This window comes from Urocitellus parryii, chromosome 1, assembly GCF_045843805.1.
Source record: "Urocitellus parryii isolate mUroPar1 chromosome 1, mUroPar1.hap1, whole genome shotgun sequence".
In the NCBI taxonomy this organism is placed as follows: domain Eukaryota; kingdom Metazoa; phylum Chordata; class Mammalia; order Rodentia; family Sciuridae; genus Urocitellus; species Urocitellus parryii.
In genome coordinates, this window is record NC_135531.1 from 138037415 (window position 1) to 138055801 (window position 18387).

General features: G+C 37.8%; 1 protein-coding gene across 2 annotated transcripts in view; it reads right to left on the reverse strand.

The window, feature by feature from the left end:
* Window positions 1-491: 491 nt before the first annotated feature.
* Window positions 492-18387, reverse strand: part of Cdc42se2 (CDC42 small effector 2) — an 85626-nt gene continuing 67730 nt past the window's right edge. For both annotated transcript variants that reach the window (XM_026400162.2, XM_026400160.2), the window contains 3 exons: window positions 8004-8105; window positions 3653-3768; window positions 492-3152 (listed from right to left, as the gene is read on the reverse strand). In XM_026400162.2, coding sequence (XP_026255947.1) covers window positions 3670-3768; window positions 8004-8105 — 201 coding nt within the window. In that variant the 3' untranslated portion in view covers window positions 492-3152; window positions 3653-3669. The remainder of the gene's footprint in view (window positions 3153-3652; window positions 3769-8003; window positions 8106-18387) is intronic.

Sequence of the window (18387 nt, forward strand, 5' to 3'; positions counted from 1 at the left end):
TGAAACATGGCAGCATGAGGAATAAAATTCCTGATTTCATTTTAAGTTATTTAAACCCTACAAAAATACTTCTTTTGAATACCTTTTTTAAAAATCAGATGTGGCTGACTGGCAATTAAACCTGGGGCGGGGGGGGGGGATGATAGAACCTTAGTTCTACTCCACAGAAGGCAGGAAGATTATGGGGTGGGCCAACATGCCCCACATTATTTCTGCTTTTAACCTACCTCTGGCAAAAAAACTTTCATTCCATCTTACATTAAAAAAAAAAAAAATTATAGATGAAGTCCTAAGTTTCATTCTGAGTAGGCATAGGTTAAATTATATAGTAAAGTTTGAAGTTAAAAATCACAGACAATTTTAAATCCTCTTTTAAAGCAAAAAGTGATGAACTGTTTTTGCATACGAGTTATACCACTGAAAACACAAGAATGCTAGAAAGGTGTCCTAAGTGTCCAACAATTCCTGGAATGAAATGGAAAAATCAGGAGTGAAAGAAAACATTTATTGAATCAAAATCAATACTTTCTTTTTATTATCTACAAGCCAACACTGAACTCACTTTATTTAAGAATGAACACAATGTACAAAAAAAGTATGCTTATATTATAAAAATATGTCAATTTTATCTTCTGGGTGCTGAGCAGAAGTTATCTTAAACAAAATCAAGGCAAACTTATTCTCTATAATGAAACTGCTATAATTTAATGACAGTGAAGGCTCGTGTACTCACAAAGGGCTCTCCGGCCCACTGACTATGCTGCCCTCGGAATGCCGCGCCCAGGTCCCTGCAGTCGGCATCCTCACTCTGCTTCTTGGCACCGCTTCATGCCTACGTCGCGGGAAGTACCTCTTCTACAGAATGCAGATCACTGCTAACAAGACGCACGTGATCAAATCTTCATTTGGTTTCCCTTAACAGCTATTAGCATATATTTCAGCAAAGTATTAACAGCATAATGAATTTGGAGTACAAAAATCCTACTTATTTAACTAACTTCAGTTTAAAAATGAGATGTTGCTAAGGAGAACAAATGACCTCCCAAGGCTTCAAATCCCATTAATGCAGGTGGGAATGTCGCCTCACTCCTCTCAAATATTCTAAGCCTCCATAAAATATTTATGTCCAAAGTTAATATCTTTGTAACTTTTATTTCTTGATTTTATTGGCACCTTCCCAGGCACTCCTGGCATGTGCTCTTGTGTACAGTGTAATTACTGTGCCTGTGAGGTCAGCGGCAGCTGTAGGACAGTTAGAGGCTGAAGAGCCCAGCCTTTGGCTTACCCTGGAGATAGACTCCAACGCTCACTGGTTTGGGAGCAAGAAAAGAGAGCAATAGAAAAGAATAAAATCAAATCATGAGTTGGATAAAAGGGACAGTGGCTCCCTGCATCATTCTAGGAGTTAACTACTAATTTTAAAAGCTAAAATGAATCCATGCTGATAATGCCAAAAAATTGCAATCCATCTTACAGGGCTTGCCCACAGCAGTGTTCCTGGCAGGAACTTGACTCTGACTGAGGAAAATGACAGTGGGACCCAGGCAAGTTCCAGAATTTGATCTTCACTAATGAAACCTCAACAGATGCTGTGCTTGAGACTGATACCTAAGAAGGCTCAAAATTGCAAAACACAAGAATCAAGCACTCTGGTGTCCTACTCTATTGGGTAAATTAAATTTAGAACAATTAGGGGAGACACGCTTTCATGTTGTTTTGCCTACATAAATCTAACATGTCTTTAGTTTCCTGTTTCACAAGAACCTGGGACCAAGGTAAGGGAAAAGGGATAAATGAAGTTAGAAAAGAAAGTGGTAACCGTTCCTCTGTGCAGTGGACTAATTCCTTACAGCTGAATTTTTAATTAAGCCCCCTTCTGCTGCATGAAATATTAATCCTACCAAGGTAGTTCAGCCTAAATTGGACATAAGATTTAAACATTCTAATAACACAAATCACTGCCACTGCTATAATTGGGAAGAGGAAATATTTGAAATACACAATTTATAAAAGATAAACACATTTTGGAACCTGAGCAAAGGCTTCTTACCAATACCATAAAAAGCCACCATATAGGCTGCCTTCATCAGCAGTGACTCCACCAGGTCAGTGTGTTGCTCTTGGCAACACCCAAGGCCCCCAAAATATGCAGAACACAGAAACTCCAATGACTCTGGTGGTCTGCTATTAGTAGCACAGGCCGTAAGTTCAACATGCTGCTAGCAGAAACAACTGGATGCCAAAATATTAAACATGAAATGAAAACAAGTGCACAAAGAATGGACAGCTAATGGGATGGAGCAACTCACTCAGACTGGATGAGAGCTCTGTTCCAGCATCCAGATGCAGACCCACCCCTCCTCAAAACCGCAGGGCCTTGCTCTCAAAATATATATAAATATACCAAACATTTACAACAGAAAGAATGCCTTATGAATGCAAGTTTTTCTTATTGCAATTCTAATCAAATAGGCCAAAAAGTCATATTTCTAAAATAAGCTATGAAGTTATCTTTTTTTTCTGTGAAACTGATGTGACTTGGTGCCACAGCTGAACGACATCTAATAGCAGCAGTATCATTAGCCCATGGCAGCAAGGAAACGTTAACTCTGGCATCCCGTGGGCTCCCATCAAAGCAACTCCATAAAGCATGCAGAGACCTATTCTGCTGAAGTTTCAAACAAACAAAAATGACCATTGTGCTTGTGTGTCTCACATCTTCCAAAATATACACACATAGTGACAAGTTAGCAATAGCAGATCTTTGTTTACCAGTGAAATCATAAGGCAGAGGGGGTTGGAGGTGGAAAGAAAATGTCTACAATGGAAAAAATTACAAAATGGTGCTAGCATTCACGAAAACAAATAAAAATCATGCTAAGATCAGATCCACATTGATTAAACGTTGAAAATTCAGCTACAATCCAAAGAACTCAGTCCACGAGTCCAAAGGCATGCACGCCAGCGGAGAAAAGGCGGGATCCGCTTGACAGTATCTTCTTCAGAGCAGAACAGCAACATCTCACTGGAGTAATCACAGAGGGTGAATAAGATGCCATCGCACTTCTTTTTTGTAATTAAAAATAAAATAAATGCAATCACAAGACAAAAAAAATTATAGTAGACAGAAAAATATAGAAATTCACAATGACCTATAAAACCAAAAGAAAAATTCAAATTATTTTTATATTTTCAAGGTTCACCCTTCTTAGTCATCATAGTCTTTTTAATTTGAAAGCTTATGAACGATTCACAAACAATTAAGTTAAATATAAGATTACTGCACTACTCATGAGATTATCATGATACCTACAGTATCAATATTCAAAATGACAATTTCATTTTTGTGTAAGGACACAAGAAGCCGCATCTTGTCACCAGAATCTCAGGCAAAAGCTTCCTCCCCAACTTTGATGTTTTAAAGCATTTAAAATTCTTCATAAGGAAAACAACACCCAAAACTTATATTCAAAATACAGTAACTGTCTATGCCCATCCCTTTAAACTTTTAGCTGAAGAAATTATTTTTGCTTTTCTAAGTTTGCAGTTAAAGAAAAATAATAAAGAACAAGACCCATATTTTTAACCCGAGGCTTAAAGCAAGGCTGTTGTTGCCACATCGGCCTGTGGCCCCCCAGCTCTGAGTACTCACTGGGGAAGGACCCAGGGCTATCCCGCCTTCGTGTCCACAAGCTGCATCTGCACATTGGCAGACATACCACCTCCGTACCCTCCCTTGGACTGCATCTGGTTCTGAATGGAGCTAACCTACAAGACAAAATAAGACAGAAGTAAGAAACCAGGTGTCCAGTGCAACAATGAAACCATTGTTTTCCCAACATGTTAGCTGGGCTGCTTTTGTCAGAAGGACAGTTTTATAGAGGAAAAAAAAAAATTTTCTGGTGAACTTAAATATCTTCTGATTATAAGGACAAATGGTGAAGCTTGTAATTGAGAGACTTTTTTTTTTGTGATAACTTCTTCTACTTTAGTTTCTCTATTTCCCAGTTTAAATAACTTTTAAAGAAATGTCAGCTTGGTAATGCACAAGGTGCTTGGTAACATTTAAAAAGTAGTTTCTTCACTTGAAGACACCTCAGATACATGACCACTTCTTAGACCAGACTCTGAAGCAAGAAAATAAGCATGAATGAAACTGGACCAGCCAGAGATAAATCTTCAAGTCTATGTGCAAAATGTATGGTCTTAATATAGTCTGACAGAGAATCTAGGAATTCAAAGATAAGTTTATTTATTAATCTTGTAACTGGACAAACTATTTATCTTCTTAGAATATATGGCTTCATATCTATACAGTGGTTAAGATCATAATCTCTCCTAACCACATTTCAAGGCTATTTTCTGATAGACTGCATATTGGCAGACATACCACCTCCATACCCTCCCTTGGACTGCATCTGGTTCTGAATGGAGCTAACAAAATATCATAAACTAAAATATACAAACACAGGAATATTTTCTTACTTTGTTTTAACACACACACACACACACACACACAGTCTTTTGCAAACTGTGAAGCACTTTTATTTATTTATTTATTTTGGTGGTACTGGGGATGAATGAAACCCAGTGGTACTCTACCACTGAGCTACATCCTCAGTCCCTGCCCCCATTTTTCTTAGTTACTCAGGTTGGCCTTAAACTTAACATTGTCCTACTTCAGTCTCCAAAGTAGCTGAGATTACAAGCATGTGCACTACCATATCTGGCTAGTTTATATCATTTTCATTCATATAAATCAGAAATATTTTGGAAGCAGAGAATTAGAAAATCAGGCCAGGCTACTGGAAGAAAAAACACAACAATAAGATTTGAAGGCGATAGCCATGCAGTGAAGGGTCAAAACACTGAGTCTCATCAAGCATCATGAAATCAGCTCAAAGGGCCATTCCCACTGCCAAGATCTAGGGGAAGGGGAGGAAACAGGGCCACTGTTCTTCATTAACCTATTTACCAAGTGCTTCCTGAGCACTCACTGTAACATAAAGCATGATCCTGAATTTATTATGTTTAAGAAAGACTTTCCTGAATGTTTTTGGAGTAAGGTTTAGAATATGTTAATAGAAGAGAATAGTAATATATAAAAGGCACAGCTTGTTTAGATCCAAAGGATTTAAATAATAAACTCTGTGTTAAATGAATATATTTTTTTAATATTTATTTTTTAGTTGAACACAATACCTTTGTTTTATTTATTTTTATGTGGTGCTGAGGTTCGAACCCAGGACCTTGAATGTGCTAGGCATGCACTCTACCACTGACCCACAATCCCAGCCCTAAATGGATGCATTTTTATTGATCTGGAAAATTTTTACTAATTTGAATATATTACTCTAATGATACCACATAATAAGGTATTACTGCAGTATCTGTATTCACATTATTCAAATAGCAAATTTAGGTAAAAGTATAAACAAAACCCTCTAGTCCTATTTTTAAACTTTATGTTATATGTTTTATGTGTGATGTGTTGTGTAATTGTATTTTATATTTTACTTTATTTTTTAAATTTATTTTTTGGTACCAAGGATTGACTGCAGAGGTACTTTACCATTGAGTCACATCTCCAGTCCTTTTAAAAAATGTTTTATTTTAAGAACTATCACTGATACTTTTAAGAAACTGACTGGCTGACTTATCTTCCTGACCACAAGAACTCAATGTTCTGTGGAGGTGGCATCACTTTGGCGACGACAAACTCACAGATGACTACAAAAAGCCTTTGGAAGACAAATTTGGTTCTAAAGAGCTGACACACTTGATAAAAAGTCCCAGAGAAAAAGCACAGAAGGAAAGGTGACATGTTAATGTAAGATTTTGTGCATGTATAGAAATATCATAGTGAAATCTACTAAATTGTTAATATATGTTAAGAAAAGAAAAAAGGAAATCCCAGTGATCTGACCCTGTAGGTTAAAACCTGTGCAATAGCTGATGTCCACCTTATCCTCATCTTGGGCTAAGAAGATGGGACATCTAGCCCCCAGTGTAATCCTAAAATTCCACCTAAGTTTATGGCAAGCAGAAGAGTTGTGTATCTACAACATAATTTTCACTCAAAGAAATCTTAAAGAAAATTCTGAAATGTGCAGAGGCAAGATTTAAAAGGTTAACAAAATATCATAAACTATAATTTAATTCCTCCTCTAGTTATATTGGGGGGTGGGTACCAGGGATTGAACCCAAGGGTGTTCACCACTGAACTACATCCTCAGCCCTTTGTATTTTTTGAGTCAAGGTCTCACTAAGTTGCTGAGGTTGGCTTTGAACTTGGGATCCTATTCCTCCTGAGCCACTAGGATTACAGGTGGGCACAATCATCCCCAGTTTATAGTTAGATTTTTTTTTAAAGTCTGATGTAGCTAAGAAGACATCTGTTGATAATAAATTAAGAATTAAGATTCATCATGTAATAAATCTTTTTTTTGGGGGGGGGGGAGCTGGGGATTAAACCAGGGCCTTGTACATGTAAGGCAAGTACTCTACCAAATGAGCTGTATCCCCAGGCCAAAAATCTTTTATTTTATTTATTTATTTTTTTGGTGGTGGTGCTGGGGATTTAACTCAGGGCCTTGTGAATGCTAGGCAAGCACTCTAGCAACTGAGATAAATTCCCAGCCCTCATATAATAAATCTAAAATCACTCATTCTGTACACATGGATACATAATTATATATTAATAACCATATTAGGGCTGGGGTTGTGGTTCAGCAGTAGAGCACTTGCCTGGCGCATGCGAGGCCTTAGGTTCGAACCTCAGCACCACATAAAAATAAACAAAACAAAGGTATTGTGTCCAACTACAACTAAAAAATAAATTAAAAAAAATAACCATATTAATCAAAGTAATAGGTTTTTGCTCCATGGTTTTTTTTTTTTTTTTTAAACTCCATGTCAATATGTCAATCCAGGAAACAAAGCCAATGACACTTTTTTTTTTTTTTTTTGGGTGCTGGGGATAGAACCCAGGGCTTTGTGCATGTGAGGCAAGCACTCTACCAAATGAGCTGCATCCCTAGGCCCCACTGACACTTTTGACAACAATACCGACACACTTACATTTCTATAAAAGCAGTAAAGTGAAACAAAGTACTTTTCCTACAGATTTAAAACAAACAAGTTACTTCCTTTTCAGGAAGCTACAAATGTCATTCCTTTGCTTACCTAGTAACTGAAGTCACAAAAAGGTCTGCTGTATCCAGGATATCCATCCACCTATTGTAAAAGTCCCTGTTCTTTGGTTAAGTCTTTTGTTAGTGCTGTCCAGTCAGTCAGAATATGATGAATCATAATTCTGATTTTATAAAAGTCTTTCTGACTTTCAATCTGAACATTCAGAAATCACCTAGACTCCTGTTTACTTTAGACACAGGGAAAAGAGGGCCTTAGACTTAGGGAAGGCTGAGCCTGATAACAACCCTCATTTGGTACTGTCCCTGCATTCTGTTTTTTTCTGAAGAATAAAGCCAGGCGCAGTGGTGCACGCCTGAAATCCCAGTAGCTTGGGAGGTGAAAGCAGGAGGATCACAAGTTCAAACCCAGCTTCAGCAATTTAGTGAGGTGCTAAGCAACTCAGTGAGCCCTGTTTCTAATAAAATACAAAATAGGGCTGGGGATGTGGCTCAGTCAAGTTCCCCTGAGTTCAGTCCCTGGTACCCAAAAGAAAAAACAAAACAAAACAAAACTGAAGAATAAGGCCAGGCATGGTGGTGGTGCATGGCTATGGAGGCTGAGGCTCAGGAGGCTGACTGAGGCTCAGGAGGCTGAGGCAGATGGACTGCAAGCTTGAGGCCAGGCAACTTAGTGAGATCCTGTCTCAAAAAATAAAAAGAATGTGGAGATGTTCGCTTAGTGGTAAAGTGTTCCTCGGTTTAATTCTGAGTATCTATATCCACCCATCCCCTAAAAAGGGAGGGAGGGTATGAATCTATCAAATGACCATGTCCCAAGGCCCTGTGTGCACATTCTACCAACATACTTACTGAATTCATCCCACTGAACAGGTCTCCTGATCCTACATGAGCAGTGTGTACGAAGTTGGTTGGCTCTCCAATCATGCTTCGGTCAATCCGTCGTCGTCTTTTCTAAAACAATATGGGAAACAATGTATTGAGAAAATGATCTTACTAAAAAGAAGCTTATGACAGATTCTTAGACTATGGTAAATGACTTTGCTTAGTAATATCATAAATTTTTCTACAACACAAAAACACCTAACTTAGGTGACCATAATTACTTCTTATTAAATCCCTAGTACGTACACACACACACACACACACACACACACACACACACACGTAAAGCAAAATAATGGGTTATTATTTTGAACTTTGGGCCATTCCATCCATAACTACATTACATGTTTTCTTTTTTTCATGACAGATGGGCAATGTACAGGAGCTGTAAAACAGATTGGGGGAAGTGCATCCCAAAACCCCAATCATAACACTTTTTTTTTTTTTTTTGGACTGGGATTGAACTAAGAGGCACTTAACCACTGAGTCACATCCCCAGCCCTTTTTTATATTTTATTTAGAGACAGAGTCTTGTGGGGTTGCTTAGGGCCTCGTTAAATTACAGAGGATAGCTGAACTCACGATCCTCTTGTCTCAGGCTTCCAAGCTGCTGTGTTTACAGGCATGCACCATTGTGCCTGGCTTTAAATTTGATTCTTTAAAAAAAATGAGATCAAAAAGCCCAAAGAGGGCTGGGGGTGAACTCATGCTTGCCTGGCATGCCTGACGCCCTGGGTTCCATACCTAGCACAGGTAAAAGAAAGGATTTTGAAAGATTTCACCATAAAGAAATGATAAAAATTTGAGGAGATAAATATTTAATCTGATTAAACATCAGGCAATGTATACATGTATCCAACATTAACTGTTACCCCATCAACATGCTCAATTTTTACATTTTTAAAGTATCAGTTTAAAATACATTTTTAAAAAATGTGACAAAATGTAAAATTTTCATCAGTCACCATTACTGTTAGCAAAGAATACATGACTTGCACACAACACTGACTTTAAACTTAATTTCCTAGCTTTCATCACAAACAAAACTTTGATGGCTATTAGAGATTATGCCCAGCTACCTTTCCCCACTAAAGTGATTGTGTCATTCAGCTGTCTTGGGGTTGGGAGTCAGTCCATTCAGTTTTCTGGTCTGTTCTGGCCCAAAAGGAAACTCAATGAGGCTGGGGTTTAATGACTGTCGTTAATTGTTGACAACCACTTCTTACAGGGTTCTTGACCTTGTTTCTCTATGAACAGCCTCCAATTGCTGTCCTTGCTCCCACCAACATCCCCACTCACTCTCTCATTAGAGACATTTTCTTATCCTGCTGCTGTGTTTCACTGACAAGCTATCTTTCTAGAGATGGTTCTCTTAGATCAGTTCCAAGCTTTCCTTGATGCCTCAGATACCGCACTCTAATTGGGAGGGGCTTGCTGGCACAGCTGGTCACCACTTATCCCAACTGACTTCCAAGAGTATAATGTTTGCAAGACTGCAGCTTGCCTCAACACTAAGGCAAGTTACTAACATACTGGGTTAGGCTGCTGTTTAACACAGTATTTTCATGTTCACATCTTATTGAAATGGCGGCAGGATCCTAATAATTCTAAAATTTCATCAAGACAGTCCCATGTAATAGCTCCTCTGGGTCAGAACATGATTGTCTACAAACTCACAAAAGTGGAGAGAGTTCACACATTAATTGTAGAAGCTATTATGTGCTGTTTACTGTCCTCTAGTTTTTATTATTAGAAGCCCCAAAGAAGCTTGATGCTTTTCTTCTGAAATATTTATTTTTCTCCTCAGAGTTCAGCAATGATATTGTGACATCTTCAAGTTTGTTGGGTTTACTTCCAGTAATTCTGCATAGCACATGGTGGCCCATCTCTATTTGAATACACATTTTCTGAATCTTTTGAGTTTTATGCTATTACATTTCTTTTTTGCTCCATGTGTTCTGTCTTACGTGTGTGTGTGTGTGTGTGTGTGTGTGTGTGTGTGTGTGTGTGTAATTATCCTAGTTGCTTTTCTCTTTATAATTTGTTTTGGAAAATAACTTGATCCCCTCAGGAATCCACAAACTTTTTCTTAAAGACCAGAGGGTAAACATTTTAAGCTTGCAGGTCAATGAAGACTCCATCATTGCTCTGACTCAACTCTTCCACTATAGGATGAAATCAGCTAAGATTACAAACACAAGAATGCAGCTATGATCCAGCAAAATTCATCTGTAATAAGCAGCAGCAGCTTAGACTGACCTGCATGTATTAGTTTGCTGACCTCAGTTCTAGATCAGTAATTTTTTTAGTAGTAGCAACATAAATTATTTATTTGTTATGTGCAGTACTGAAGATTGAGCCCAGGGCCTGTCTACCACTGAGTTACATCTCCAGTCCTTTTTGTTTTGAAATAGGCCTGGCCTCACCCTTGTGATCCTCCTGCCTCAACCTCCCAAACTTCTGGGATTACCGGCATATGCCAATGTACCTGGCACAACTTTTATCTTTTATGGTTATTTTTCAAGAGCTCTTTGTTATGTTATTAGAATATTTTAAAAAATCTCTTTGAGGGTCTGGGGATGTGGCTCAAGTGGTAGCGCGCTCGCCTGGCATGTGTGCGGCCCGGGTTCGATCCTCATAGAAAGATGTTGTGTCTGCTGATAACTAAAAAATAAATATTAAAATTCTCTCTCTCTCTCTCTCTTTAAAAAAAAATCTCTTTGAGGATTTGTATGTAAGTTTTTCAATTTTCCCCCTTAAAATGCTTTACTATATGAACCGTCTATAACACTAGGAAACAAAATCTCTCATTTCTGTATTTCTCCAAATTTCAAATTAAATTTCTCCAAATTCAGTTACTTCTTAGTCCCTTAGAAGGACTAATAAAAAATTCATTCTGTCTTCTGGGACCCTGCTCCTTAGGGTCACATAAAACTTTCAGATTAAAATGATATCAGGGGGCTGGGGTTGTGGCTCAGTGGTAGAGCGCTTGCCTAGCATGTGTGAGGTACTGGGTTCGATCCCTAGCACCAAATAAACAAAGTAAAGGTATTGTATTCATCTATAACTAAAATATATATGTATAAATAAAATAAATAAATAAAATGATATCAGAAAGCTAAGAGAGGGCCAGGACTCCCTGTCTATGTTTTTTTTTTTTAAGTTTTCTATTTCTTTGCTATCTTTAATGTGCATATTGCTGCTTCAGGTGCCCTTGAAATGCCTCATACAAAGCCTGACAGTAGACTTGACAGCCCACAGCTATCATCTGACCTGGGGTGCTGCACCCTGGCAACACACTGGTTTCTTATACCGTATTTCTCACCTTTTCCCTAATTTGGAGTTTGTCTATTTCCATTCACCCTACTCAACATAGATCACTGCACACTCGTCTTGTTTGGGATAATAAAACATAATTCCTTAAATAAGCCTTAAGAAACTACACTAAGTTCTCTTTTTTAGGATTAAAATAGCAAAAGAAGGTGCTAATACTAGTTGAGTGCTTTTTTCTTCTTGATAAGATATTAAGTTTCCATTAAATTTGCCTCATTAGGAAGCCATTTGTCCAGACACATCCAAATGTATCTTCACCATCTGAGAATTTGAATTTTATCAATATCTGGGCAGACTAATTATTGGGTTTTTCTCCCCAGTAAGATCCTCAGTGAAGAGCAGAGATGGAGCTTGCTAAGTTCTTGGCACACTCCTGTGAGAATAGAGAAGTCGATTCCAGTGGAAATGAAAGGACAGCAGTTAAGTTCCATGAAACACTGCCACTGCTGTCTACAGGACTAGTTTTCTCCTAAGGCTTCCTAAAATCAAACTCACAAAGGCAACTGTTCCTGGTGTGCAGAGCCACTCTGCTCAGCCAGAGGGCCCTCTTAAACAAGGGACTGGCAGGATGCAGAGAACAAACCTACTTCCAGGCCCCTGGGAGTCCAGCTCGTCCCCTGCCTGTGAACCTGCAGAGAAGCAACTCTGACAGGTCTGAATCTGCGGAATTTCCTCTGGAAGGGTGTGTCTGGCACTTGGCAGAAGGCTACAATGGCCACACACAGTTGAGTTACTGCAGGATGATGCTGGAGCATACCCGTCAGGCCACCACACACTCTAGCACACATTGCAATTCCCAAGGGAGGATGTTCAAAAGCAGCCAAGTAAACAGGTTTCAAAAATTTACTCTCATACTGAAAAGCAAAAGATGGGAAGACTTCAGCTCTTATTATGAAAATGACAGTTACTCAGTAGCCACTGTAAAAATCAGAAAATAGTGAATATTTTTCAACTTGACTTCACTGAGTTGAGAGCAACCCCCCATATCTGGAATATGTATGCAGAAGCTTCCAGTCCCTCGTTCCCTCAAGCTGGAAGGAGCACAGCTGTTCTAGAACAGGGCTGCATCACAAGAGCATAGGAAGGGTAGAGAGTCCTAGAACAAAAGTGGTGAAACATGCACGAACTCAGATCACTCTGGGTCTGCATACAGCATACAGGACTGAGGATTTTATCTTCCCAAGAATAGGAAGTAACTGAAAGACTGTTAAAGCAGAGGACATGATCAGATGGGTTTAAAAAGCGATCTCCAAGGGCTGGGGCTGGGACTCAGTGGTGGAGTGCTTGCCTAGCACAAGTGAGGAACTGGGTTGGATCCTCAGCACCACATAAGAATAGATCGATAGATAGATAAGGTATCGTGACAATCTACAACTAAAAAAAAAAAAATTAAAAAAAAAAAGGCTACTCCACAACAGCTACAGGTGAAAAGATTTAATAAAAAAGGCCCAAAAGAAAGGAATATTAAGACCTGAAGGTGAAGAAAAATAAAGGATTTTTCAGCATTATAAGGCTCCAGAGAAGGAGGGAAGAAGATAGCTAAGGTCAAGGTGTTCTTCAGACCCCCAGCACAATTCTTGAATCAAAACAAAAATTCTAAGTATAAATATCCTAAAATACAGTATTTTTCAGGTACAATGTAGACATTTAAGGAAAATATCAACAATTCAACAGAGACACAAGATGTAAATCGTGGGCAAATGGGGGAATTCCAGAGGCAGGCCTCTGCAAAAAACAGGAAATGTGCAAACTGTGCCCTCTGCTCTGTTCTATGTTAAATTGTCAGTAGCAAAGAATCACCAAATTTCCTGGAAACACACTTCTCTTATTATAGGGAACTTTATTAAGACTGCCAGCCACTGGAATAATTGCAAAACTTTAAATATAAAGTTATTCTTTTATTCTGTAACAGGTCAAGGACTAGAGGTACACAAACATGTATTAGTATAGAGGGGATTAGGCAACATGTCTTTCCATAACATTGCTGTGTAATTATATACCAATAAACTCATTATTGCCAGGCGCAGTAGCACCACACCTATAATCCCAGCAACTCCGGAGGCTGAGACAAGAAGAGTTTCACCAAGTTTGCTCAGCAACTTCGCAAAGGCTCTGTCTCAAAATGAAAAATAAAAGGGCTGGGGATGTGGCTCAGTGGTAAAGCACTCCTGGATTCAGTCCTCAATCCAAAGGGGGGAGAAATTATAAAACCACCTTTATGGGACAATGGGGAAAATTTAGAAACTGACTAGATTTTAGATGAGTACTGTATTTCTCTTTATTTTTCTCCCTTCTCTCTACTTCCATGTATATCTGATAACTTTCCCAATAGAAAAGTTTTTCCTAATAGAAAAGTTAAAAAAAAAAAAAAAGATTCAACTCGTACTTTCCTGATACTCTTACAACTTTACATAAAAGCTTATTTATTGTGTACTAGTAAAAGCAGTATGACACAGGCATAAACTTATTATTCCAAGTCTAACATCCATCAGAACTTCATCTTTTAAAAAAAAATCTTAAAAAAAATTTTTTTTTTCCCAGAACTTAATCTTATTCTCATTTCTGCTCAGGCTTTACACTTCTAAAGTAACCCACTACTTACTTCCTGTCTGCCTCCAAAATACTAATAGAAGATATCTTGCTTACCCTGTGCTTCCCTTTACGTTTTACGAATAGCATCACATGGCAGCTTCTAGAAAACATTCAGAAGGTAAAACTTCCTCTAAGACTACTCTCTGGGTAGCTTAATGAGCAAAACACACACCACTGGAGAGCAAGTGAGGTCCAGCTTGAGGGTCCTCGTGAGCATCAGGCAGATATGGCCAGAGATGGTGAAGAAGACGGAGGGAAAGAATAAAACATACTGCCACTCGGGCAGTGGAAAGAAGCTCCGTGCTGTCAGGGTAAAAAAATGGCAATTATTTATGCTGATGTGGACAAATTACATATGCTACTGACTCAACTCTGACCTAGAGAAGTCAATTGTGTAACTCATTCTCCCATCTGTAAATTATATTGAATTAAGTCCATAGCTTCCGAACTATGTCAAGGTGTCTCAGGGGACATCCAGAGCTGCCAGAGAATATTTCCAATTTGAGGGTAACATAGTGATAGTCAAAGTATATATGAAACCATGAACTACAAGCTCAAGATAATTCACAATTTCAAGATTAGAACACACATGACTCAGTGATAAAGTGCCCCTGGATTCAATTCCTAGTAATGCCAATTCTAATGAAGTTTATATTTCTGCTTAAAAAAATATTTATCTGCTGGTTTTTCTCTGATTCACAGAAATACTGTTGTCCCTACAGAGGAGCTTCAACTGTCACTATTGTTTTAACTGTCATATTAGATGGAACCTCTAAAGCAGTGATTTGCAAACCATAGGGTACATCAAAATCCCTGAAAGGTTTTTAAAACACTGGTGCTGAAAGCTCCAGTAGCAGAATTTTAGATCTAGGTATGAGGAGGGGGCTGGAATGTCTAATGAGATTCCAAAAGAAACTGACAACTCAATGGTTTAGCAATACTGGCCCCAAACCTAACAGCTGAGTATTTTTAAAACAATAATGCTATGCTTAATACTTAGGAGTGCTGACTAGACACTAGGAACAGTTCTAAGAACTTTAAATACATGAACTGAATCATTCAATAGCATCTCGAATTGCATTTTTAATGTTTTACTATTCCCTTTAAATCTGGGATCTCTGGCAAACTCTCTCTTGACATCTCCTGGCCATTCCTTACTCAAGTCTTCATTCTTTCATCTGTTGTAGACCTGGAATAAAAGTTTTCAAATTTTGATGTTTTAATTATTTGAAAAGTCATCAGGTTACATGATTCTTTTCATTAAAAATACAGTGACCATTAGTTTACTAATGTTCTCAATTTTTAAAAAATCAAATTACTCTTGTCAATAAATAAATAAATAGGGTACCTATTTGTATTTCATAGACTGGAGACAGGAAATTGACTTCAACTCCTTCCTTGCCTCCTATGATCTGTTTCTTACCATTTTCATTCCTTACCTTTGGCCCTAACCAAGTTTTCTACAACACACTTCAAGTGTGAGTCATGGTTCATGGTTTTACTCCCACGCAATTTGAAAATCGATGATTACACAGAGAGATTCCTGAATGATATGTCCCTATTTATAGGCATCAGTGGTGGCCTAGCCCATCTCCCATCTGTGCTCTTTACTGCTGAGTCAGACCAGCTCTGGAGATAAAATGTAGATTATACTGTGTTATACTTTGTAAATAGTAGAAAAATGAAGTTCCAATACATTACTCAAAGTAAATTGACTACTTAAGATTTACAGGAAGCTTCTACCCTTTGCTCATCATTTTTCTTATCAAATTCCAAATTAACTTAATATGGCACATACATCAAAAGAAACAGCTATGGGCTGGGGATATATAGCTCACTTGGTAGAGTGCCTGCCTCCCATGCACAAGGCCCTAGATTCAATGCCCAGCATCACACAAAAAATAAAAATAAATAAAGGTTAAATTGTTAGAAAAGAAAAAGAAAAAAGGAAATAGCTAAGAGCTTACACAGTCTGGTCCCGGGAACCCTGCTGAAGGTATATAACTAGCAACAAGTCTCCAGCTCTGACTTTTTCACTTTGTTCTACTAATAGGATATGAAATAGCTTCAAAGTTAATAATGTATTTGGCAAAGAGATTTAAGTCTTTGACATTCAAAATTATTGTTTACTAAGAGTTTGTCTAGAGAATATATCCTTAATTTTAAATCTGTGATTAAAAAAAAAAAAAAAAAAGCTAAAGAATACGGGAGGGTACTAGGGATTGAACCGAGGGGCACTTTACCCCTAACCACATCCCCAGGCTTTCTTATTTTTTTTAGTTTGAGACAGGCTCTTTCTAAATTGCTGAAGCTGGCCTTGAAGTTGCAATTCTCCTGTCTCAGCCTCCTCAGTTGGTGGGATTACAGGCATGCACCACCAAGTCCAGCTAGCTTTTTCTTCTTTTTGCACCTAAAATATTAACACCTACACAGTTTAGGGTAATTCCAGACCTACAATGAATAATGGATTTTTATACTTCTAAAAAGATTTAAGACAGCTATAATATTTTTACCAAAATGACCAACTGAGATTTCATTTCTGTTCTTTTGCATAAATAGCCTCAGATCTTTACAATGGGCACATACTATTTCCGCATACTGTGTTGCTCCTGGAGAAAGCAGCCTCCCTCTTTTTCTCAGGGGAAACCAAGCTCTTCCAGCCCCAACGATATGACTCAGATAGGCTCCAACCACGGCACACACACTCATCACCACATATGACACAATTGGGGCTAGAATTCTTCCTTGGGAAAGGCTCAAGTGGGAAGAAGCCTTCTCTTTTTTGTGGTCATAAACTAGAATGGTTAACCCAGAACTAAGGGAAACCATGTTTCCTATGAAGAAGTAGAAGAAAAAAAAAATCTCCTTGTAGAAGGAAAGAAGCCAATGAGCAAAGAATCAAGAGTGAAAGTCAACAGTGCCCTGGACACAGATGTTAAACAAGCCAGACCCTGCCTTTTCCTGGGTGGTAATGAGACCTGGTAAACTCCAAGTGGAAGTCTGGTTTCAAAGACTGTAATAAAAAAATTCCTGATTGATGTTAACAGACAAATGCAAGAGAAACGTGTAATATACTGCAGAGATTGAAAAAAAAATCTGCTCCATAAAAACTTGAGTAGCTTACTCGGAATGCTAACTTTTCATATTTACATTAAAACCTCAGAGTAAACTTGCTAATAAGCTTTCTATATATAAATTTAATATGTACATATATTTTTTTGGTTGTTGATAGGCCTTTATTTTATTTATTTATATGCAGTGCTGAGAATCGAACCCAGTGCTTTACACATGCCAGGCAAGTCTACTGCTGAGCCCCAGCCCTAGCCCCTTATACTATATTTTTTTGTGGAAAAAATAAATAATTCTACCTCTCTGGCTTACAGAGCTTTCTTACTCTGAAATCCCAGCAGCAGCCCTCAGGTGATAGTTTTTTAAAAAATGCACAGAATGGAAAGATATTTCACACTGGAAATATTTATAAGTAAATAGGCGGGTTATGGTAATAGGTTTAAAATCCAAATCTAAGTGAGTACTCTTATTTTACGCTTTGGAGTTTAGCAGATAATAGACCTTTTCCAACTCCATATAAATTTTGCAGCTTGTAACAGATGAGAAGTTTGCAAGAGGTCCCAAAATTTGTTTTTAAAAGGATCTCTAGGCAAATCTATAGTGATCTTTTCAGAAACAAAATTACTAAAAGCAAAACTGAAGAAACCAGCTGTTCTCATTTCTCAGGAGAAATGTGAAGTAAACAAAGGGTTCTTTTTTCTCTTCTACTTAAAATTAGTATCTGGTTTAAGTTACATATTCCAAGAATGAAAACTGAAGTCCAAAGTAGGTAAACAACAACAACAACAACAACAACAAAAAACAACCAAAAAACAATAATTTGAAATGGCTTTTCAAATACTAAGAATACATTTTTCTTTTACACTAGAAATTTCTGTCACTATGGGTCCATCTAAAATTGTTTCTGTATACTATATATACACGTTTGCATGTGTTTTATGCACAGGACCACTAATTTCAGTGGTTGGTAAAACACCATTTAAAATGCACAAAGAAAATATGATGTAAGATGATGATCTAAACCACTAAGCTTGTGATCACTTGTTTCGCAGGCACTCGAAACAAAGAACCTGGGGATACACACTTGCCAGGGCCTCTCAGACATCTAAACGCAAATCTGAGAGTCTTTCCTTCGAGCCACTGTACTATAATAAATGTTCATTCTGTTTTAAAGAAAGTCATGTAAGTCACTCAAATATTTACTATATAAAACAGAGAAAGAAAAATGAAGTGTTTATAGTAATTCTATGTAAATATTATTCACAATTGAGTTAGGCAGTATATTATAATTGATTTCTTGAACTATGTTTTGGGTTGGAATTGCTTCTTTGCTTAACTTTCTATGGAACCATCATTA